We start from the raw sequence: 27,035 nt of genomic DNA on the forward strand, positions 1-27,035 counted from the left end.
AATAATGACGGATAATTTTTATAATTTTATGATTGCAAATGTTGATAAATTTGACACTTCTAACTAAAGGTTGGGTAATAAATTCAATGTGCCAGTTAGCAAATCGGTGATTGGAAATATGAAGGATGAACTTCCGAATGATCCCATCATCAGTTTCCATGGCACCGGTGCGAAAGCATATCATGTACAAAGTGTGTCTGATGAAATAAAGAAAGCAAAAGGTATTAAAAAATCCGTTATAAAAAATCAAATTTCAATTGAAGATTACATTAGGATTGTTGAAACAGGCGGTATAATATTTAGAAAGATGAATATATTCAGGAGTGATTTACATGATATTTACACGTTGATGCGCAATAAAGTTGCGCTATCACATAATGATGATAAGCGATTCATCATTCCTAATACCACCAAGACATTACCTTGGGGCCACAACGATATTGAATTCTATCAGACAAGTTCCGAACAAAATTTAAGAATTCTTTTGAATGTACTGAAAGATGAAAACAGTATAAGTGACAAGAAATTAAATTTACTCATTGCCTTATTGGAAGAGCAATCGAGTAATTGAATTTTTTCACTCATCATCTGGTTCGTTCAACAAATTGTAAAATTCATACTTGTCGAATATTTCAAACGAATTATCCTACTCCACTTCCACCCCCACTCCCATTCCCACCCGAAGTGGTAGGGAGCATACGGCTATAAAACATGAGGAGGAGGCCACAGTTCATCATTCGATTGCAGTCTTCCTTCGAAAGAAGCAGCCAAGCCGAGATACCTGCCAGCCAACTTAGTTGAAGTTGAAAATTCCAAGCAGCTTGATGTAAGTACACACTTCCATACTATTTATATTATATTGTCTAATATTTTCATTTTCTCTTTCTAGAATCATGTCTTTTCTAAGGAATGCTCTGATGACCCCGAGTACCACTCTCAGTGAGAGACAGTTGGAGGATGTAGAGCGGAGGAGGGTGGTTGTCCTACAAGACATCATTGTACAACCACCAGCTGCAGCTCCCATTCCACCACCGGGGATGACTTCCACCCAGGAAGTGGCGGCTCCCATTCCACCACCGGGGATGACTTCCACCCAGGAAGTGGCGGCTCCTGACTTGAAGTTCTTTTTCGAGGACTTCAAACCAACCCCCGAGGAGGAGGAGATTGACCCCCCACTGCCACCAACTTTGTCGACATTCAGTCGACCAACTTCTTCGTCAGCACCCCAAATCGAAGATTTACTGAATGTCTACAACCCGGACCTGGACGAGTCTCTGGCGGATTTATCGCATCTTCAAAGTTTCTTATCGCCCATCGAACTATTATCGCCCATCGATTCAGGGGATGAGTTCGAGAAACCGGTGAAGAGGGCCAAGAAGATGAAGAAGTCCGCACCTGTGAAGAAGTCCGCACCTGTGAAGAAGTCCGCACCTGTGAAGGCATCCAAAGCCAAAGGTGGGAGGGGTGGTAAGTTGAGTGCTTTTCGCAAAAAGTGTGAAAAGAACTCACCTTACGTTGGTTGGCCTACAGCACCCCTTCCAGTGATGGAGGTGCAGAACTTGGTGGAAGTCGTCGCCCAGGTCCATCGGGATGCGTCGCCCCCTCCAGTCACCCCCCAGGTCCATCGGGATGCATCACCCCCTCCAGTCAACCCCCAGGTACGTGTTGAGCATTCCGAACAAGAGGTTGCCCCGGAAAATGTCCTTTCACAGACTGTGGTAGAGGGTAATAAACTCAAAGAGTCTATATCCTATGCACAGTCTGTGAAAAAGAGATATTTGAAGGAAAAGAAGGTTGTTGATGGTTTTGATTCCAGAAAAAGGGCCTTGATGTCGGAAATTTCCACCATCGAGGCTCAGAAACTGGAATTAGAGAAGCGCCTCTCTTTGCTTAGGGCGAAACTTCAAGAAGAAGATTCGCAACAAGGAAAGAGTTTGGCTTACATCCAAAAATATGGACCTCTTGTTCAGGAATGGGATGCCATGTGCCAGGGGTTCCTTAATACCTAACCCATTTTGTAAATATATTTTTGTTTAGTTTAAGTTAGATGTATGTTTAGAATAAAAAAATTGTAATTTTAGGAATATAATAAAAACTTGCATGTTAATTTTAAGGTTATTTAATAAAGTCTATGTTATGAATGAAAAAATAAAATAAGGAATATTGGAGTGCATATCTATTTTGGTTGTTGCACACAAAATACTGCGTGGTTGGGGCAGTATTTATTCCTTCATTCTAGTCATTTTCTAGTCACATGTAGTATATATAATAAAATTAGTTGAATAGAATAATTGTATAGAATTTCCATCATTTGAAAGTGTGTGAATTGTAAAATAGTTATTTTTTCTAGAGAATAAATGAAGGTGATTCTAGTAATGCTCTGAGTATAACTCCAAAACCTTTTGACACTTCTCTCATCATTACTTCTCTCAACATTATTCAAACAAATTTCATTTATGTAAATGTGTAAAAATAAAATCATGAATCTAATGAATATTATATTGGATTTATTCCCCTATTCTCACATCAATACTTGAATAAATAACCTAGTGGGTCTTTATTTTTCACATATTCCCCCTCCCTTACTCTACCCCACTTTCTTCAAATCATATAAATAAGATTGTATTCTCAATATTCTTCAACTTGTTCGTTCATCATGAATCAAGCAACACCAATTATTCGGGAAGCTGATTCCACCAGTGAACCTCATTTTGCCCCACCAGAGAATTGGTCCTATGGTGACATTCAAGTTGCTGTAGTTGATTCAACATCTCCCGATGATGAATTCGATGGGTATTCAGATACAACAATAGAGCTGAATGAAGAACAAGATGTAACCTCAGACGAAGATGAGTTTGAACATGATGAATTTGCCAGCCCAGAACTTGTGGATCAACTGTGGCTTGAAGATCATCAAATCGCTCCACCAAATATCATCGTGGTGGTTGATTCTCCCGAACCTGACATCATCATTATAGATGAGGATCAGGTAGGTTAGGTTAGGTTTTCCTCGGAGTGCACATAGTACCTGGTTGGTGCACACGAAAGAGTGCACATAGTACCTGGTTGGTGCACACGAAATGCTGCGTGGATGGGGCGATCGCGAAGCGATCGCTTCGCGATCGTGAAGCGATCGCTCAGCAGGCCGCTTCGCGGCCTGGGGCGCTCAACATCCACCACTTGCATCCGGGGCGCGTTTTTTGCGACCCCCACCTCCCCCCACTCCGCCTCCCACTATACCCCCTCTTGTGCAAGAGTATAAATGTAGGAGTTCCTCAATGTAATCTTCAGTTGAGTAGCTATCGTCAGCATGTCAACATACCAGGAAGCCGATTCCACGACCGGACCCCAGGCGGAAGAACCTACAGCGCCACTCCCGGATCTTCAGTTGGAGGATTCCGATATGGAGAATCCAGATATGAAGGCCGATTCAATCACCACGCCTCATCACCCTTCCACATCTTCGGTCCAGGTACTGCATGTGACCAGTACCGAAGACCACTCCGAAGACTCGAGCAGCTCGGATGATGATGATGACGATCTCTGGGACGACGACGCATTTGCGGAGGAAATGGCGTTTTCTGAGGGTTCGGTGATGTGGCAGTACTTTCCCCGACCCGATGACAGCGACGACGACTTGTAATCCTTTCCTTTTTTTTTCCCTATTTTTTTCCCTATTTCACCCATCCTTTATCCTTCCCTTCCTCGGAGTACACATTTTGTTTGGTTGGTGTACACGAGACACTGCGTGGTTGGGGCAGTGTCTACCTCCCTCTCTCCTTTCCACCTTTGAAATAAATATTCTGAATTACAATACCAAGTACTCTTATTGACTACTCTGAATAAACACTCCTCGAATTTGAAATATTGTCTTATGAAAATTATATTTCCAAATCTTGACATGAATTCTGCAATTGTTCAGATAAGAGAGAGCTAGTATGTTATCAAACAGATTCAAATCCACTCGGACGCTTAAACAATCATTTTTCAATGTGATTTATTTTACAAAGATAAGATATTCATTGAACTTACATATTCTATAACACATTTATGCATACCTCATATGTATATGGATGTACATTTTAGAGGTATATCCATATATTACAAACTACTCTTCGTATGATTATGTGACACTCAAAATATTCTATTTCTTTGACTGAGTGATCAATCTTATTATTAGATATCTACACTTTGTTTGTAGCTCTGAAAAGAGCTGTATTTTTGTTGACCCGAAAGTCCACGGTAACTGCTCCGCAGATGGGGTGTTGTTGCAATCTCATTATGAGATATCTACTCTTTGTTAAAATAATGTAGCCCTGAAAAGGGCTGTTTTTTTTTGTTGACCCGAAGGTCCACGGTTACATCTCCAGAGGTGGGGTGTTGTTACATATGATACAGACGGCTATTCTCCTAAAGTTGGTCAAAGGCCTATCACATGCTTTACACCATGTTTGCCCCATCTCCATGAAGCGGGCGGTGTAATGAATGTCGACGTGCTCATAATACCCTCCATTGTTATTCCGCACAGAATAAAAGCGGAAGCAACACCAACACAACTTCTCTATTTCACCGTCAATCGTTTTGATCCTGACATGACTATCCGTTACACAATACAAATCTAACGGATCATCCAATGTCTCAGTGATATTCAACCACTCAACATTGCCAATAACTACTCCGCTGTCGTCAGTCTCGTGAGTCGAATCTGTTGCGATACCTTCATCTTCTTCTTCAACAAGACCTTCTTCATCATCATCAATATCTGAATCCCCAACACCTTGCTCAATTGCCTCATCGTCTGCGATATTTAAGCCACCTTCTGCACCTTGCTCATTCACCTCATACTGCATATCTCCACCATCATTTTCTTCGTCAACACCCACTATCTGTCCAACGTCTTCAAACTCTTCCACCAGCTCATGGTTATTAATATCTCTCTGAGATAATAATGCTAACACAGCAGCTCTCTGGGCAGACATATTAATGTATTCTTGTGGTGATACTTGAATACTGACTGAAGTTTACAATCACTCACCGATTTTTATATGATTTTTGACAGTGGTGGTGGTAGCTCCCTCCACTCTACCCCACTCTTCACGGTACCTGTTTATAAGAGGGAAACATGGGGGCGTGAGAGTGTAGAATATTTGTACATCTATCAGTGAATATGTCTTTCCCTAAAGAGTGGGATACAAAACCGACAATACGCGGCTTTCCAATCAAAATTGGCAAACATATAGTGTGTTACAACTGCCATGGGTATTGGCCTGAAACATATATCAACCCATGTACCGGCCTGTGTCGTAGATGTGTTGTGGCAAGGAATCCAGACCCACTTCGGAAGAGGATAAATGGTTCAACTCTAGAAGTAAGTGACTACCGCCAGCAGTGCAGAGAATGTTCGAAAGAGATTATGTGTAATAATAGGGCATTTCAAGGAATATATGCATAAATTGTGTAGCGACTTGCGATACATTAGTCCAGCGATGTCTACAATGTGATGAATATAGTGTGGATTGTTGGAACAATTTATGCAGTGCTTGTAGAAATGATTGGCAATTGTGTGAGAATGTCGGCCAATTTCACCCCAACAGAGATGTCCACTTTCGAGAGTGCTGGTGTCTAACCCATGAAGAGCGGATAGAGAGACGGAGGATTCATGGAAATCTTATGCTAACATACATATCTTGAAGTGATTTCAATATGTTGAATTTATGAAAAATAAAACCAATAGTTTACATATTACTTGCATCATTTCTAAGGTTATTATTCTATTTAGTTTTTAATAAATAAAACAATTTTAATACACTATTTTTTTATTTTTCATCTAATATTGAGTACAATCATGATAATGTCATTGCACTAAAGAATTTTCATCGATCCATGAGTTGTGATCTTCAGAGAACCCCAGCCACTTTACATAGAGGCGATGTCCTTTTCTTTTTAAAACTCGCTCCACCAAATACGTATTGGGATCTTTCGTTTTATTCAACTCCATCCCATAAAAACAGCCTTTGATTGGTTGCCCATTCACATCTTATAATGCATAAGTTATAGGTTCTGTATTATTAACTTTCAAACCTTGAAAATTTCAGCTGTAAAATTTGCTGTATAACCTTTATCGAATGCATTTTTATATTTGCTGATTCGAACACTATCCCCAATTTTAAACGTACTTTTTTTACGTTTCACATGTGGACTCTTAGATTCGGCATACATTGACAATTTAGTAGACTGTTTCACATCTGCAGGTTTCATACCAATCGTAGGATGAACTTTGTTGTTATACTGACGAGTAATTCTAGGAAGAATGTTCAACCACTTGTTATGACCTTGAAGTGAAAACTCCTTATAAAGCCAACTCTTCAATGTTCTGATTACTCGTTCTGCAATTGCAGCTTTTTTTGTGCTGAATGTTGAGTAATGATTGATGTTGTGTTTCTTCATTAACGATGAGAATTTCGAATTATAGAACTCAGTACCATGATCAGATTGTAAATTTTTCGGAGTATATTTAGCATCTTTCAACACGCTTGCCATAGCTGCAGTAACTGAATCACCAGTTTTATTCTTCAACGGCCTTGACCATACAAACTTTGAATAACAGTTGATAACTATAAGGATGTACCTACATCTCTCATTTTCTTTAAAATATGGTTGCATTTCCATCAAATCCATCTGCCACAAGTCAGAAAAACCCTTTATTATTGTCTTCCGACGGGGGAAATTTCGACGCGCCGGCTTGTGTATTTCTTTCACAACCTGCCATTTTGCATTACTCATATTACTGCTCTAAGACTTCTTCAAGATGATAAACTTGAGGAATCACTTTTCAACTGTTCAGGTGCAAGTGTAACGATTGACTATTAAACTTCAATGACTCGCTCAGTAAAAGTATCAACCAACTTAGCTATTACGTCAGTTCGCTTTTCCACATTACTCAATTGATCAGCTAATGCAGAAGTGATGAGTGCATTTTTGCCAATGATTATTTGCACCTCATTATGTTTTGAATCAATATATTTTCCGATGTTACGTAGCGTTGATGCAATGAATTCTTGGAAAAACTTCAGGGTTGTCTCATTGACTTTTCTAATGTGATCGTCAACATATCCTTTAGTAACAGAATCTTTACTGTCTACAGGTTCACCAACATTTTGAAACCGCTTATTCTGAATATCATAATCACCATTTGGTGTGAGAATGAATCCAACACCAGATCTTCCAACTATTGGTTTACTAACACCACCTCTTCTACGCCCAAATTTATCAATTGTGGTATGCATAGTTAGATCGTTTGTGATCGACTGAGCCAGTTTCACACATCATGTTCATGATATTGCGGTCAATAGACTAATCCTTCTTCACGTAATTCCTCAATTATGGCTAATATTTCATTATCATGTCCGGTATGTCCAGCCAGTCGTGAACTCCAAAGTAGTCGAAGGAGATCAATCAATTCTTCGAGTTCATTCCAATAAACATAATCTGTATGCTTATTTCTGATATATTTTTTCTGGGTGGGTATTTGATCATGCCAGCACCTTCTCTACTAGGGTTTCCGTTGGATAATAATGGTAGGATTATTTCTTTATATTTCTTCCAATTATTCGATAGAAGACCTTGTTTTCTCTCATTGTATTTATATGCAGCCTTTGTTAATTTGAGTATATCACCATATGTGGTCATATCGGAAGAGGGGATATTTCTCGATGGTACTTTCATGAACATCAAGTTATATAGTTTTGGAGTGCCCTGATAAGAGCCAATAGTTTTACCATTTTTCATAAACACAATTTTCTCATCGATAAATTCCACATCAGCTACTCCCATTTGTAAATTTCCCGTTTCAGTGTTCATGTGTACTCCAAAGACTGTATCGTAAAAGGGATTTCCTGACAGTAACTTTTTTATATGCTTTTGTACTTCATCACGATCATCGAATACATTAGGTGATTCTGAATCTAAAGTTGTCAATTGAGAGGTTTGAAGATCCTTCGAGGAAGCCCCTTCAAATTTCGGTTTCCACTCACTTTCAATTATAGTTTTGGCTGTTAATGGTGTAGCAGGCTTTGTTTTCTGCATCACTTGATTCATTTGAGATGCTCCTTCAGTATTGGCAGATATTACTTTCAAAGGTGTTATTATTGGCTCATAGATCCTCTCGAGTGCTGATTGATCACCTAGACGACTACTTTTGATATAATTGAATTTCTTCCGAACGGCATCGTTGCTTCAATTAACTTTCTTTTTAAACATATTTCATCATCATTTTTTCCCTCCATAATTCACTCCAAGAATTTGTATAATGAAGTGTTATCTCCACTATCTAGCACTTAAGTGATTCAATTCTTCAAGAACGTCAAGGATATATGAAAGCATCGAATCCTTTTCGATAACGTCCATTTACCACTTCTCGATCCTTATCAATTAATAAAAATCCATATTTATCTTCCCAACATCTCGCACACATATCTTGAAATTGCTTATATGTTACATCTGGTGATACATGGTCGGAAAAAATATGATTGAGATTCATATCATCTTGTTTGAACATTACGATAAAATTTGCATCATCTCGTATCAATTGTTTCGGAACTCGTGAATATGTTTGGGCTAAATAGAAACAATCCACATTTTTATGACGACCCATACTGAAATATGATCGTATAACATCCTGTTTCTCGCACATAACATCATCAAAAATGAATATCGAATCAGGTTTGGCGTCTGAAGGCTCTACTATTTCACCTGCATTATTGGCAAAAGTGTAAAAACCCAACCCTTCGATTGGAGATAATACTTCACGTAAATACTCGTATTTAGGTTGATAAAGAGACTTTGAATAAAGATAAACATTTGCCAATCGTAATCCTAGAGGATGCGTTAGCAAAGAAATCATAACATTTGTCTTGCCACAGTTAGAAGGTCCAATAATCAGGCCGCGAATAGAAAGTGGAAGTAAAGATCCGTGACGTTGTTTGACACCGCTTCCCGATCCACCACCCACTTTTTCATCGAAATTATCGATGGAAAATTGTTGCTTCTGCTTCAATATGCGCATTGTATGACAGTTGGAGACTATATAAGCAGGGTTCCACATCGATTCCTTTATTTAAATAGGGGTTATGAGTCGATGCAGATCTACTGAATTGCATTCAAATAAAACTGGTAGAGGATTGATCAATTCCCTCATCAATAATCTACCATTTGAATTACACTTACCTGGCTATCAGTATTGCGGTCCGGGCACCAAATTGCAGAAAAGATTTTTGAGAGGTGATTCGGGTGTCAATCAGCTGGATTTTGAATGCAAAAAACACGATATTGCATATTCACAGAACCCGATAATCTTGCAGCTAGACACATAGCGGATAAGGAGCTTGCAGAAAGTGCTTGGAATCGTGTCAAAGCAAAAGACGCTACTATTGGAGCAAAAGGAGCTACTTGGCTAGTTACGAATATAATGAAAGGGAAACGCCGATTTGGTATGGGTTGTGACTCATCTCCCAAGCAGTCACACATTCCGAAGAAAAAGCGTTCTATTAAGAAAAAAAAAGTTAAAAAAATATTGAAAGCTTCTAAGGTGATTGCTTTTGGTTCTGGGATCGTTCAGAAAGTGCGTGATGTTCTACACAAAGCGGGTGGAAGTGAATTTGTTGTCAAAAATTCTAAAAGAGCAGCTGAAATTGCACTCAAAGCAGCACGCAAATATATGAGGGCTGCAGGTGGAAAAAGAAAATTCGCACACCGCGAATCATACCGATTCCTAAAATTGGTGGAATACTACCACTCATTCCAATTTTTGCTGGTTTATCAGCACTAGGTAGTTTAGCCGGTGCTACTGCTGGTATAACGAAAGCAGTTCAAGCAGCAAAAGCGAGTAGAGAGCAGTTGAGTGAGACACATCGCCATAATAAACACATGGAGGCAATTGCTAGAGGTAAACAAGGAAGTGGTATCTACTTGAAGCCTTACCGCAAAGGATTAAGAGTCTATTTGAAACCTCAAAATTCAAAAAACTCATAAATTTGCTACCTAAAAGAGCTCTCTCCAATATCGACCTCAACTATTACGTTAAGAAAATGACGATTCCATATTTTCGGGGGGTATATATGCGTGACGATTTACCAAAATCAGGACCACTCCGATATGAATCTGCCATAGTAAATTTGGATAGTCGACATGGTCAAGGGACACATTGGGTAGCATATAGAAAAAGGGGAACTTCGATAAAATATTTTGATAGTTTTGGCGATTTACCCCCTCCCAAAGAACTGATTCACTATTTTTATATGGGTTCGAATCCTATCAATACTATCACATATAACTATAAGCGTGAACAACGATTCAACACAGTATGGTGTGGCCATTTGTGTTTGAAGTTTCTTCAGAACAAGACATGGAGTTAACACCAGTACAGGATAGGGAGAGTATCAAGAGGATGAGTCATTCATTGATCGCATATTCCAGAGTACGCACTTTACAAAAAATGAGTAAAGAACAACTCGCTGATATGCCGAAAGAGGTGTTGATTGGGTGTGCATCACATGAAATTGCATCTGTATGGGATAAGTTACCACAAAACCTACAAAATGATATTGATGTCTTGAAGTATCAGTACTGTCAAGAGCATTACAATGATTCCAGCGGTAGCAGTAGTAATTCCGATATGAATGATGGTCCACCTACAAGAAAAATTTTTTGTTGTTATTGTGAAGTGAATGATGTGAATGTAGTCACACATAATGATATGGATAGACCACCGAAAAAGCGACGATTGGTCCACAATTTCTGCTGTCAGCAATAAAAAGACATTCGAAAATTCGTCAGTCATGTCACGCACGTTTTCATTGTCGGGATACTCTAGCGAGTTGAGTGCCAACTTCTACCCATCCATCGAATTGGATACCAATAGTAATTATGGTCTGGGATTACATGGTTTCTACTCCTACAATTCCATATTCAATGTAGATGCTAAGAATAATGTTATCGGCTATTCGAAGACAATTATCTCACCCCCCACTATTATAAAAATTCCACCTGGGGCATATGAAATTGATGAAATTAATAAGGTGATTCAAAGATTCATGAAATCCAAAGAAGTGCAACTAGAAAATTGAATTGAAGAAAATATCGACGAAGTATTTCTCCTACGTGCAAACAACAACACTCTGAAATGTGAAATGCGATCGAAATATTACATTCATCTCAAACATGAAAACAGCATTGCTGAACTTCTAGGGTTCGATGACAATGTTTTCAATTGTGGTGAAATACATGAATCAACATTGCCCGTGAATATCAATAAGGTGAGGATTATTCGTGTGGATTGTAATGTCACAGCTGGAACATATTCGAATGGCGATGAAATCCATAGCATCTTTGAATTTGATATTGATGTAGAGCCCGGTTACAAACTCACCAAGGAGCCACAAAATATTATTTATATGCCAATCTGGTGGTCGTCAGTACCTCGACAATATCACTCTTCGCGTATTGGATGATAATGGTAATCTGATCAATTTCAATGGTGAAAAAATAATAGTCAAATTGGAATTGATAAAGCTATAATAATCATCATTTCTCATATATTTATTCACAACATCGACGACAGTCATTAGTAACAATCATCGTTTCTCATACGTTGATTCAGAACATCGATGACCGTCATTAGTGTAACATAAAGAAAATGAGTAAAGGAAGCATCGATAAGTTTGGTCGCAGAAGTAAGGCAGTTTCAAATACTGTTTTGCGTGGGCAGCCTGGAGTTGGTTTCAAATTAACAACCGATGGAAACTTTGATATGGAAAATAAACGTTTGAAAAATATAGCAGAGCCTGAAGAGAGTACGGATTGTGTTAATCGAGGATATGTCGGTTTTTACATCTCAAAGATGAGAGGAGAATTAGATACTGATATTGACAAAATTAATTTGAAATTAGATGGAGTAGAAAAATATTCCGTATCAGTGAGGGAAGGTCTCATTACGCTTGGACTGAAATTAGTAGAATTTGTAAAAAAGTATGAGAATATGGATAAGGATATCAAATCGCTGCAATCTGATTTGAAAAAAAACAACCCTCGATAAGCATTCAAACGATCGAGCAAAAACGATGGTGAGCGATGATCATCTGTGAAAAAAGTCAATATGAAGCTGAAGTTGATCAAATTGTTACTCAGTATTTGTTACTTCCTAACGCTGAGCAGGTGATATTCATTGATGAAACTATAAATTCTGCGATTATCGTTTCTGAAAATGGGGTTGTGCTTCAATAGTCAGCGATTGCCGCAGCGGCAGCAGTTGAGTCAGCATAATGTATTTGGTGGAGGCTATGATCATGTGCATTCAAAGAAGCGAAAATCCAGCAGTCGATTCATTCCACGTATATCTGCCAAACGGTCAAGATATAGAATGAGTGCTAGTAGCCTGAACTTTCTCAAATCTATTGGCTTGAAGGTGCGATATAAAAAATAGTAATAACATGGCGACAATCACCACAAGTGATAAATTGGAAGTGTTCGAGGAGCCCATGTTCGACCATTCCCTCATCAGCCTTCATGAGCATACATATAAGCCGTATGGTTCACCATATTACAAAAATTCAGATGAAATACGAATTCCAATCAATTATCAAGATCTCATACTCGATATTGCGGATAGTTACATTTATATCGAGGGGAAGTTCACACCATCTGATGCCACAAAGCGGTGCTACCTATCCAATAATGCTCTCGCCTTTCTCTTCGACGAAATTCGCTATGAAATGGGTGGTGAGCAAGTGGTTGTTGTTCGAAAACCCGGCATAACTACCACAATGAAAACAATGATATCATTCGGAAAAACGCATGCAAATTCGCTACTACCGATAGGATGGGGGCTCGATGTGAATAAACAAGATATATTCGATTCCGTTAGCAATGTATTTAGTGGTAAATTACCCTTGAAGTATCTCATGGGTTTTGCTGAAGATTACAATAAGGGGATAATGAATGTGAAGCAGGAGCTCATTTTGATTATAGCTCGCTCATTCAAAAATTCATTCATTGGGGAAGTCGATGCAGATTTGGAAATCAATAAAATAGAATGGAGAATCAGGCACATTGTGCCGGAAGATCGACAGAAACTGAAACTATTGTATCGCATAAATAAAAATGGTAATAATGCTAAAGTGAAGGTGGCTTATCGTATGTGGGACCTTTATGAATTACCCACACTTCGTGATACATCCTCGGATATATGGGCGGTGAAGACAACCAGCAGCCCCGAAAGACCACGATATATCATCATCGGCTTTCAAAACACCGACCAATCCGAAAATATGTCAAAAGATGTAACGAAATTCACACATGTGAATATTAATAATATTCGACTATCTCTGAACTCTGAAGTATACCCATATGAGCGTTGGAATTTGGATTTCGACAAGAAGTTAGACTCATCAGCTTACTATGCATATGAAAACTTCCAACGTAGCTACTATTATGAAACTATGAGTGAACCGATGATGGATATTGGTAGCTTTCGCAACAACCCACCATTCATTATCGACTGCTCCCATCAACCCGAAGCTATGAAGTCATCCACTGTCGACATCAAAATAGAATTCGAAACACGCAAGGTGAAGTTTCCAAAGTATATGCACTCATCCTCCACGATGCTGTTCTATCATATAATGCTCTCAATGGCTCTGTTCAAACTGGATTGTAATAAGATTGACATGTAATATGCTATGAAATATTCGATATTGATGAATAATAAAACACTCAATAATTATGTTATATCTTTTATTCACCAAACAATTAGATACAAACAAATATGGATTGAAACATTATTTTATTCACAAAAATATACAACAGATTTCAAATATCTACAACACCATCATTTATCGCTTCTTTCAGTTGCGGGTTGGGACTCTGTGGTTCCAATTGATATTTCTCTATGATATTTTGCGGTAGGTAGGTGCATATGTCTTGAAGAAAATGTTTCAAGTCTGCTTCAATTATTAACTCACAGAACTCATCCAAATTTCTACTCCCATATGAATATTTATGACACAATGCCACACCGAGTTCATACTTCTCACTAAGCTCCAAAAGTTTTCGCACCTCTTCAGCATCGTAACATACACTCAAATCATAATTTGATGAATGTAGAGCATCAAAACTCAGATCAGCCATCTCCCAAGCCATTTTTCTTATGGCGGAATCCAAATCCACTGCTTCCGGCCACTCTTGGGCTGAATATTGCATCCACATATTTATAGAATGGTGAGTTCTGAAAATACATAAATGGCATTCATTAGTTTGCAAATAATATAAAAAAAATACTCACTTGAAATCTGACTATGTCTATGAAGTGACCAAGTTGATACATATTTTATATTAATCTACCATATTTTCACTATTTTCAAAAAAAATTTCATAATTTCAAAATGTTCAATCTAAAACATTGAATTTCATCAATGATCGGGTTTTAGCACCAGGATAATCCTGCGAACTTTGACCCATATAAGTAAGTGTGAATTTGGCTTTGGATGAATTCACTTCACGAATGAAGTCTTCTGTTAATTGCTCTGTGACACGTTTTGGAAGCCATGCTTTAAAAGGAGTATCACTTTCCTCATCCAATAAAACTACTTGAATTGATTTACCATATCGTGTGGAATACATTGACATTTTTTCAATTTTATATTCTTTATCAATAACCAGAGCGTTTATAGGTTTCTGCTCTAAAGCTTCACTTTGTTGAATTATAGAAAAATTGATTTTTTCAATGTCAAATTTCAAATTATCCATATTCATAAATATAGTGAAATTACGGTTGATTAAAATAAAATATATATTCACCTCAATGACGAAAACGCCCTCTCGGATGGGTTGATACTCGTTGTCTTCACTTTGGAATTCGACAAATACTTCTGTTTACCTATTTGGGTATTTTAGAGTGTCTAAACTGAATGTGGAAGCATGATATTCTGAACTTATATAGGAATTACCAACAAGGGAGGGGGCAACGCCGAACCCCACTGTTCAAGGTTATATTCTGTGCACGTCACGATTTCATTCAAGGTCAACATGCAATGCCACAGAGCAAGCTCAAGGTAGTCGAAGTGTCGAACGTCAAGGTCAAACCCCACACTCAAGGTCAAACACCGCATTCAAGCTCATACTATGTGTACGACATTCAAGGTTAGGTGACGTCATACGATATTCTGAACTTATATAGGAATTACCAACAAGGGAGGGGACAACGCCGAACGCCCACTGTTCAAGGTTATATTCTGTACACATCACGATTTCATTCAAGGTAAACATTCAATGCCATGGAGCAAGCTCAAGGTAGTGGAAGTGTCGAACCTCAAGGTCAAACCCCACACTCAAGGTCAAACACCACATTCAAGCTCATACTACGTGTACGACGTTCAAGGTTAGGTGACGTCATTCAAGGTCGTGTGACGTCTCAAGGTCAAAAGGGGTGGGGGGAGGCGTTCAGTCGGCATTAGCACCCTACTAGAACAACAACACACAATTAGTATTAATTCAATTTCGAAAATTCACAAACTGACAGCGTCATACCAATTTAATTGTCACTTCCACTAATAGCGACCTACTAGATAAATTAGTTTCGGTATTTTCGCATTCATGACGATGTATCTCTGTAGTTGTTCGCAAAATAATTTTTTGCTGCAAACTGGTTCATTTTGGGCAAAAAACCTAAGAGTAATTTTTTATTTAGAATGAAACAGGCCATCGAAAATGAATTTTTAAATGGTAAACAAATAATAAGACAAAAAGTTATATTGGAAATACATTTTAGGGGTTGAATTTTCCACCCCTTACAACCATGGGGTAAACCAAATACATTTCTGGCTGAGTGTCTTTTTGGCAGTACAAAACGTCAGGTTAATTTCAATATTGTAACTTTTTTAGTGCTTGTGAAAAAAAATTTAATACAAATTTTATGTACCCCCTTTAGGGGGCTGTATCATAACAAGGGATGCTCCAATGAAATTTCTTTATATGAAAGATCCTTTCTTTTTTTCGATGAGGAATCGCCTCCTTAAATGTTTTACACTTATTTAGTTACACCCTGTATTCTTTCGAAGCACTTCGATATGTACCAAATTCAATTTCCTACAACATATTTGCGTTTCTTCTACTATATATTTGAAACTTGGAATATGTTAGATTTTGTGATTTCACAACATACCTAATAATAAGTTGATATAATACTTTCAGAGCTCTTTACGACTCAATCTGTGTGCATTGTAAATCAAGTTTACAATCGTTTGTCTCATTTTGAAACATTTGTGAAAACTGATGATATAGAATAACATTCAACTGGCGGCATTCAAATCATCAGATGCTCTTATTCAGCGTTTATTAGTCAATTTATAACTTCAATCATACAGCTTCTTAGTCAACAGACATAACTTCGGTTACCTTTTCACGGCTCTTTTGATGTCAACATTATTATTGGAGATAATTATTATCATTTCAAAGGATCCAATAAAAATTGAGAACCCTTTCACAGATGCATCTCATAATGGATATTTTCTACCAGAAAGTTATTTAATATAAAAGTTATTTGAGTAAGGTAGGCCATGAAAATTTCATTACAATCGCAGTGGCACTCAAGATCACTTTGGGGGAACTATTGCCACAAATTACATCTGAGAAATTTCTACATCAACCCAATTTTCTCCCGTTCCATCATTACCCTGAAAACGATCAGTGGAATTGGGTTCATACAAAAAAATTCGACGAGTTTATGACAGGAAGGGCAGGCATAACTCACTTTATCTAATGTCTCCTTCGCAATATCCTTTGCATAATATTGACTTCGAAATCAGCTTGCTATTAAGTTGTCAGTGAATATCGATTTCATGAGGAGTTCAATGCTGAAATATTCAAAAACTGATATATTAAGTATAAGATAATAATTTCGACCTAGTTTCCGAAAGTCGTCAAGTGATTCACGTGTGATATCTTTTCCATTCGTTTTCCATTAGCAAATTTACGAAACGAGATATGATGAAATTAGTTTTAGCCAGTTTCAGATAACCAGAAAAATGCTTTTATTGTCAATTGATAATTTTAATGAATTCACAGCATATTTCAAATGAAATGCAGAAAAAAGGCTGCTATACAATTTAATATGCAAAAATTACAGGTGTTTCAGTCATAAGTCGTAATAGAATTGAAAAAATATGTTGAAGTTTATACTCCAAAGTAAGAAATGAAAGAAAGCGTATGCGACGTCCACTTTTTTGAAGGAATACATACTAATGTTTGCCTTGTTAATACACCTGAGATAAACTTATTCACCAGTAACAAATTCACCATAGTTTCAAATAATTCCAAAAGAAATGCAGATATTGCATTCATTGATTATATTATAAAACTGAAATAATAAGAAATAAGAAGTTGAATTATTTCAAAATTTCAGTTAGAACCTTTATAAATCAGTTGGACGCATATGAATCGAATCGATCCATCTTGAAATGTATAGTGGACTGTTCATTAAATTAGGTGAATGTTAAAATTTCGCGGGCTTCGTACACTGAATTAGCGATCCTTTAATTGCACATTCGTGTCAAATATAATATGTTCACAGTTTCAGCTATTTAGCCTGTTTGATTTGTTAGTGAGGAGCATAAAATCTAGGAGTGTTTTGCATGTTCGGCGATTTTTTGCCATAGACAATTAGAACAAAAACTCTGCATGAAGTTATGTGTGAATATGGAATTAGGTGCTCAAAAATACTTGAAATATTGATAGTGGCATACGGTGATTATACTCTGAATCAGAAAAAATTTCAAAATTGGTACAAACTTTTCACATAATGTTGAGAAGATGTGAATGACGATGCTCGCCCTGCACGCCCCAGCACATCAACAATCCATAAAAAATACTTGAATCACTATTAGAGAAATTGCTCAGGATGTCGGCATATCGGTTGGCTCTCTACATACAATTTTTTCGGAAATTTTGGGCTAAAGCAAGTGGCAGCAGAATTGCTGAATTCTGACCAGAACATTCGACGCATGAGCATCGCTCAGGAATTGTTGAATAACGTCAACGGCGATCCGGATTTGCTTGAAAGGGTCATAATTGGTGACGAATCATGGGTATATGGTTATGACATCGAAATCAAAGTCTAAGATATTTCATCAGTTCGGACTTCCAATTGTCTAATATAATATAAATTGATTTGAAAACCCTGAAAAAGCAATTAAAAAATTAATAAGATTAACCGAAATCAATTTATATTATATTAGACAATGGAAGTCCGAACTGATGGAATACACCACGAAACATTCTCGACCACATTCAAACCAATGACTAATGGTTTCAATGGAAAAGTCCCAGAGAGTCAAGAACAAAAAAACGCACGCCGAATTCGATTAAATGTGAAAGTTTTGTTCACTGTTTTCTTTGATAACCGTGGCGTAGTGCATCGGGAGTTCTTGCCACATGGTCGTTATGCGCGCTTGTGAAAATCAATACGCAGAAAATGTCCGGTATTGTGGAAAAACTGCTTACTTGCTATTGCTTGTTCGTGATTTTTTATTAAAAACAACACCAGATTTAGCCTTCTGTTACTTTTTTTGTTCTCGTGATTGACCCATGAAGGAATGGCGTTTCGGGAGGATTGAGAAGATCTTCCTCGTATCGCTGAGAGAACTCAAGGACATATATAACTGATAATACTATCACGGGATTTGTCAACCGGTCCATTTAAGGACAAGTATAGAGGCATAAAATATAACTTTTGGATGTCAAAGTCCTTTTTTTTTAATTAAATTTTATTAACAAAAATAGTTATTAACAGTGTGAGAGCAAAATTATGACTGAATTATAAAAGTATTCTTCCCATGAAGATGAGACTGCTTGCACATCAGTTTCCCAGAATAGCGATATTCTGCTTCAGCATGGTCAGCGGTTCACATGGGAATGGGCGATATAATTCCTCCCCTCCGAAGATTCAACGTAGGAGGGTTAGCGAAGAAGTTGAACCCTAGACATCTTGATGGCTTTATTTGGTTCGGATGGTCCCTTGGTTTTGCACCCTCTGAAGCCAATTTCTTGTGCACTAGCTACAAACAAATCGATACTAGGACCAGGTAGATAAACATCGTCCAAAAACTTGGGATATGTGCTACGTCTTTGAATGATATAATCGGTTCGTTTTCCATTATTGCTGTTTTTATTGAATGAAGTTCGTTCAGGTTCAGGTCGTCAAGTTGGATATCTATTGATTTGGGTGGCTCTGGCTTCCCTTCGTCCAAGTCTGGACTATTGGTAACTTGGTTATGATTTGGTTACCACAGGATAACTGGCATTCAATTGGAATTTCGAAAAGATAACTTCCAAGTTCTCAATTTCGTTCTGGTTCTGACACTTGAGTTTGGTAGTTTGTTGAGCAGGTAGGAAGACAACCCATAAATGTATGATTGTCTCCTTACTCCTGGATTTCGCATGGATTTTCTTCTGTCAGCTCTCTGATGTTAGTGGACGGGCAGATATAGGTTCAATGAGAGATCTCCAAATAAGGATCGCTCAAGAATACATACAATTTTTCGTTTTTTGTCAAATATCTGTTTTGAGGTACAACAGTTTTAAACTGACCCTTAGAATATGCAAGATATAGGTTATTCTGAAATTTGATATATAGCTTTATGATTTTTTCATAAAGCAAAGTATTCTCGAAACTTTTTTCCATTGGTAATTGGTCTTCCTTAACAATTTCACTCCATTTTTGCAGTTACTTTAACAAATATTTTGTTTTTATCATACTGGGATGAAGAATGTTCAATCTGAAAAATGTATTGAGTTTTCAACATCTTGCAAAATTGAATTTATGATTTCAAATGTGTTGATTATCTGATTCACGATGTCTTTGATGAACATAAAGTTTTCTTTATACGTTTAATTCCGAACAATTTTTGCTATTTGATTTATTTTTCATTCCAAAAGCCTTTCGTTATGTTTTACCTGCTGAACTGATCAATTAATGAGATTGAGAGTGAGTTTTGCTTCTTGATGTACGTTACTAGATTATTTTGATTATCTTGTAACTCTTTGATCAGACAGTCATATTTTTCACCATCGCTAGAATATAAATTTCCTTTGATTGCCTTGAAAATGGATCCAACGCCATTTATAAGATCGCGTTTTGTTCTGAGTGGATGTGGTGAAATATTGTTGAGTCTATCAGTCACCGCACTTTCCGAAAATTGTAATATTTTTAAATAGTTAGATGTGCCCCATGAGTAGTCTTTGTTACCGCCTACAAGTGTCCTTACATTTTTTGAGTGGGATTTCAATGTATTTACCTCCATGATTATTGGATATAAATCACAATAATGAATAAGTGTATATGCGTGCAGGGCCCCCGTAAGGGCTACTGGTGCCTGTGTGCAAAACATTATTTTGGCGCCCCTTAAGGCATTTTGGAAAGGTAGGTAGGTAGGTGCTTCCAATAAAGCAAAAAACTGAACTTTAGAAGTCATATTTATTTGTAGACAAAAATATCAAAATGAAACAAACAGAATAAAATCATAACAAAATAAATTAAAATAAATTCTTGTTCACACCCATTTTAAAGCATTTACTTTACTAATAGGGTACAGACACGTTGTTTATAAATACTAAAAAATAACCCAAAACTGAAGATCACATCTTTTTTAGGAACAATTTAGGAACAAATAACAGAAATATTGCCTAATGTCTACATATATATATATATATATATATATATATATATATATATATATATATATATATATATATATATATATATATATATATATATGGAATTATTTACCAGCAGCTTGACTGCATTAACCTTTCTTGATTTCATATCATTTCTAGAAACATGTGGATTCGTTCTCCGATGGCATTTCAGGTTGGCTTCCCAAATTTCTGCTACCGCAGTTGTCGGTTGATTGGTCAAACCACCAACACTGACATAAAAACTTGGCAAGTTGACTTGGGTGTCACACCAATAGGTGGTTCCACTTATGTTTCACTTGCGTTTACGCATCTATTTTTATCAAGTACTTTCTTGGTTTTTTCTCATTTTGTCTTCAATCGAGGACCGCCTGCCCGGTACTGACGATGCCCAATAGGCTGAAACAGCTGTATACCGGTGGCTCTTAAATTGAAGTCAATATGGGAATGATCAAAGAGTACTTATCTATTTATTTTTTGATTTCATGGAATTATTTTCCAGCAGCTTGACTGCATTAACCTTTCTAGATTTTATATATATAAATACTTAGATATTTTAAAAAATATGCAATATGCAGATACTTCTGATAAAAAATACCTAGGTAACACCATCAAAAATTTCTTGTTCAATCGCTAATATCGCTATCCCAGACGATCTTTCTTGAAGCATTGTCGATCTTAAATAATTTTTAATGATTTTTAACTTTGAAAAAGATCGCTCGCTAGACGCTACAGATACAGGCAATGTCAGAAGAATTCTTAGTGAAATGCTTAAGTTTGGAAGAGTGGAGATTGAATTGTTTTCAAATATATATTGTAAAATACTTAAGGGTTCAGTATCATCAGGTAATGAAAACAACTTTAACGTACTTAAGTAAAAAGCAATTTGTTCGAGCCCATTCAGCTTAAACCCTTTCAAAAATAAAAGCAGAAAAAGTATTAAACTAATTTGATCTTATAGCCCTTAAAAAACCTTTAAAATGGTTTCTTAAAAAGATCGATAGCATAAAAACTGAGCGAGTCATTAATAAAAAACCAATTATTTCTTTAAACTCCAAAAGGGTCTTTGACTTTTTGACTATATTTATGTGCTTCCCTAGAGCCTTTATCATGTCAGATAGAAAAAAATGTTTTATGCTTATATTTGTTTGCTTTTTGGACTATTAAAAATAAATTACATTTCTTCCAATTGTTTCCATGGCTTTCTCTGCAATTTATTCAAGCTAATATAACTTAAAAATTTAAAAACAGCTCACCCAAATGCCCAAATGATATCAACATATATATTTTTCAAATCAGAGAAAAGGGCTTTCATTTTAGCGCATAATATACAGGGTGTTTTATTAACGTGGATGCTGCCTATATTTTTTCATTTTCGATGCGATTTTGTTTTTATCTGATAACTTCAAAAGATAATATAGGAAAAAAACTACACCTTCTGCTTAAAACATTTTTTTCTATCTGACGTAAATGTAGTCAAAGACCCTGTACATGACATTTCAATTAATAAAAAGATATTTGGGTAAACAAAAAATAATTATAATCAGTATCCTATAAAGGGTTAATGTTGATAGTATAAATAAAAGTAGGGACGACTTACCATTTTATAAAAAATCGAACCGTTGAAATTGGAATCAGCAGGTATTCAGCACTTAATTTTTTAGAAAAAAAGTAGTTAACAAAATATTATACAACACAACACTTGAAAATATAAAAATAACTTTAAATGTAATAATTAATAGGATAACTTATTTGATGCACTTGTTGCACGGTCCAGTGAACTAACCGGTTTAAAAACGCCTCTGGCGATGCATCATCTCTTTTATAGCGCCCCGGGCATTGTTCATGTCTAAACAGGAAAAATCACCGCCTGACATGTTCTCGCAACATAGGAATCGGCAGTAACTGGATGATATACTAATAAAATTTCGTGTGTATTTATACCTAATCCTATGTAATTCCTCAACTTTCATTTTAAAATTAATTAAATGTTTTTTTTTTGGCGCCCCTAATGGATGGCGCCCGTGTGCATTGCACACTTTGCACATATGGTAGCGGGGGCCCTGTATGCGTGCGTTTCGACTTTGGCTATTTCAAGTTTGAGGGAATAAGTCCTGGATTGTTCGTTAGGTTTTGTTTAGATATTATATTTTCCTGAAGTCCGAGAGTTCCAGATAATCTGAAAAAATTAATCAATTTTTAATGGGAGATGAGTATTTTTGAGGGGAAGTTTTAAATTGTCCATGTGAATTTTTTGTAAGTTTTCCGTAGAAACTGTTTTTATTGTACGATCGACTGTTTTGATTTGAATTGGTTTTTCAAATTTATTTGCATCCTTTTGCCTAATATGTTTTTTCACGTAAACTTTTTGTTTGGTTTTGAATACAATGGGATCATCGCGTTTTTTATTTTCTCGTCCTACTATCTTTTCCTTTCGTTTTATTAGATCCGAGTTTATTTTGGAATAGAAAAGTTTTTATCGTTCCTTGTGATCACTGACGTAACTTTCAGTAATTTTCGATCAATTTCAATATTTAAAGGGTCATTGGTTGAAATATGACCACTTATGATGTCGATTGGCTTGAATTTTGTGATTGAATGTAAAGAGTGGTTGTATGCCAAAATTGCGTACATTTTCATTTTTGGAGGAGTTCTAGAATGGTAGAATGGAATTGTTCTATCATTCCATTGGATTGCGGGTGGTGTGGTGACATGAAATGAACTTCGACTTTGTGTAAATCCAGGAGTTCCGAAATGAGAAAGTTATTGAATTCGGTACCGTTATCAACAATAATTCGTTTGGGGGAACCATGATGAGAAACAAATTGAATGAGATTGTCGGCAATTTTTGTACCTGTCAAGGAGTTGACTAGGTATGCCTGTGCGTACTATGAAAAACTGCCTATGATTGTGAGAAAATAGGTCGGAATCTCGAGTCAAAAAAATTGTTGATCGAGTCTTATGTTCCTCCCCCTCATGACCAAAAATTTCTGTTGGAACCTGATCTCGCCTACAATCTAGATACATGTTCTAGAAATTCTAGAGACTTGGATTCTGGCCCATCGCAAGATAAACGAAGAGGTATAATTAATGAAATTTCCAATACTTCTTCTCAAAATATAAGCTCACAAAATAAACGTTGCTGGAATTGTGGTAACGTAGGCCATATACCTTCAAGGTGTAATCAGTCTCAAAGAAAATACTGTTACTCATGTGGTCAACCTCATGTAACCGTGAGAAGTTGTCCAAAGTGTAGGAAAAGTTCAGGAAACGGGGAAATGAGGCGCTAGTGTGTGATCGGCTTGCGCCTCAACAATCTTTTCAGGTCATAAATGAGAGTGAATCAGTTAGGATAACTCTAGATTATGTTCTTTCACATGCAGATGGCGATGAAAAACCGTATATTTTGGTCTCTATTTTTTATATAGAACTTCTTGGACTTCTAGACAGTGGAGCTAGCCGAACCATCATTGGTAGTGAAGGATGGAGAATTCTCAAGAATATAGGTCTTTATTCCTGACGTTCGAATGTGCCGTGAGTAGACGTATATCTGTGTCGCTCCCATAAAACGAGCAAAAATCAATAGTTGATGAAATGCTATATACCCATTTCTATTTGTGAATTTTTCCTGTGAAAACTACGTGATAGTAAATATAACACATTTTTGTCCATCAAAAATGGTTTTAACAAGGGATTTATCAGAAGAAATAAAATCATCTGTAAACGATGCAATGTTGAATCTCCTCAAGGACAAAACATTCATGAAAAACATAGCAGATAGTGTCGCCGAAGCAGTCGCAAATTCTATCGAACAAAAACTAAAGGAGATTGAAAAAAATGTTTATGAATTGAAAAACGAGTTCAATGACTTCAGGAAGAATACCAATGAGAAAATAACCAATCTACACAGCGTTATAGAAACCATGAACTCTGAAAAACAAATTATGGAAAGAAAATACGACAGCATAGAGCAGGAAATGAAAAAAAATAATATACGTGTGTTCAACTATGAAGAGAAACCGAAGGAAAGCCTGAAAGAAGAATTGATCAAGTTCCTAAATTCAAAAATGTCTATCAAGTTGAAAGATACTGACATAATTATTTGCTACAGAATAGGGAAAAAGGAATCTGAAAGTAAACCTCGAGGAATATTCGTAAAACTCAGTGATTATTTCATCAAGCAAATGATTTATACAAAGAAAAGATTGCTAAAAGGTACGAGAGTAGTTATCCGTGAAGACCTCACCAAAACGAGAGTCGGAATTCTCAACAAAGTTATAGAAAAAGTTTCTCTGAGAAACACATGGACTGATTCGGGAAAAATCTACGTCAACTTCAATAGAAAAGTTTCAATCATCAAATCACATGAAGATTACAACAAACTTTTCGTATCCTGAATGATATTGTATGTACTATTAAGTGAAAAACTCCTCTTTCTTTTTTTTTTTTTCTTTTCTTATATCTTTAATATTTCTTGGAATTATCAATATACTTACATAATATATTCATCTACATATATACAAATACTATAATGTGCGTATTAAAATTTCGCTTCATTAAATTAAAATGAAATATCGCATGGGAGTGTACCTCTTGTAATACGTACTAATTTGACATTGTTTCCGATCCATAGGCATAAGTGCTTACAATGTTAGAATTTCTTAATTTATTAGATGAGAATGAGGAAATAGAAACTTCAGAATATAACCACATCAAAGACTATTTTGTAGGAGATATAAGAGAGGACAAAGGGAGGGGTGTGTTATCAATTGCACATTTCAATATAAGAAGTGTAAATAAAAATTTTGATGAGCTATTAATATATTTACAAGAATTAAACGAATATACTGATGTTTTAGTTCTGTCTGAAACTTGGAATATCGACACAATTAGTGACTATGAAATACCAGGATATATAATATATTATAATAACTCGAAAAAAAATCAAAATGATGGTGTTATTGTATACGTGAAAGAGAATATAAACTCAAAAGCTACAATTGTCAAATTTACAGAAACACACTTACTATCAATAGAAATATCTATACACAACCTGTGTATAGAACTAACAGCATCATATAGATTACCGTCAACTGACACACAAGAGTAGTTGTTTACAGCTGATTCTCGGCCTCCCCCCACCACTATGACGTATTAATTGCTTTTTTTATTGGTTGTTGTTTGGTGAAGTCAAGGTGATGTGACCTTGAAGGGTGTGGTGTATGGATCGTTCAGAAATTTTTTCCCGGTTCTAATCCTCCCCCCACCAATATGACGTGTTATTTGCTTTTTTTGTTGTGCAGTGAAGTCAAGGCGTTGTGACCTTGAAGTGTCTGGTGCATGGATCGTTCAGATTTTTTTTTCATATGAGATTTTGTGTGTGTATGTGTGTGTGTGTGTAAGAGAATGCACGGTACAGAGTTTCATCATGTGCTTGTTTGTCTATGTACAAACATACGTCTGCATACTTCGAAGATCCTCCAAGTAATAAATGCTCCATCGGTGTGAGGGCACCAAGTTAGTAGTGGAGTGACGTCACAGCAATAACCGTTCAACGGCTAGAGAGCGACATGTTCACTCCACGACGTGTGGCAGAGTAATGCGTATTCATCGGTCTGCCCTCACCTCTCCCGAAGCGATGAAGGTTGTGACGTAACGCATGGCTCTAGCCCCGCTATCGATGGTGACACCACGGCAGCCGAGGACCGTCTGCCTAACGTCTACCCTCTCCGAGACCGCAACGACTACTGCTTGCTCGTATATCGACATCTGTTATCGCATTCAGTTGGGAGGTAATCTTGGCACATGTAGTTGAGAAGTGGGGTTGGCTATGACGTCTTGACGGGTCCTATCAGAGTGTATTTAAGAAGCGTACGAGTGTTGGCTATGTCAGTTTACATCAAGTGAGTTAGTGAGAACTATTATATAAAATGTATTCCTGTGACTGTGGTAAATCTTTCACTCGTAGTGATAATCTTCGTCGGCATCAGCTCCAGAGTTGCCAAGGAGGGCCTGCAGTGAAACGGGTGAGAGTGGATAATGCAACACCTATGTATACGTGCAATTGTTGTAATGTGACAATTCCTATGACCCAAGTGAATTCTCACCGAAGAACCATGAGTCATAAAAATAATGCATGTGTTCAATTGTCTGACGGTGTTCAAATTATAACGAATGCATTCAATTGCCGCATTGCTACATACAGGGTGGAGAGTTCGATTGTAACCAGTGACTACATGTCATTTTTCAATGAGATTAGGCAGAAGGTCATTGAATTACTGGAATCAGCCATCAGG

The 27,035-nt window shown here is 36.8% G+C and overlaps 1 protein-coding gene across 1 annotated transcript; it reads left to right on the plus strand.

Moving 5' to 3' along the window:
* The first annotated feature begins 684 nt into the window (after window positions 1-684).
* LOC141487100 (uncharacterized) lies at window positions 685-19,134 on the plus strand. The gene is made up of 4 exons (XM_074185901.1): window positions 685-826; window positions 890-1,619; window positions 1,659-1,878; window positions 18,938-19,134. Exons 2-4 carry the CDS (start codon window positions 894-896, stop codon window positions 19,132-19,134), a joined length of 1,143 nt encoding a protein of 380 aa, XP_074042002.1. The 5' UTR covers window positions 685-826; window positions 890-893.
* The last annotated feature ends 7,901 nt before the right edge of the window (window positions 19,135-27,035 follow it).

Source organism: Leptinotarsa decemlineata, unplaced genomic scaffold (assembly GCF_025532065.1).
Source record: "Leptinotarsa decemlineata unplaced genomic scaffold, Ldec_3_MD MMD2_tig00078363_RagTag_RagTag, whole genome shotgun sequence".
NCBI classification, from domain to species: Eukaryota; Metazoa; Arthropoda; class Insecta; order Coleoptera; family Chrysomelidae; genus Leptinotarsa; species Leptinotarsa decemlineata.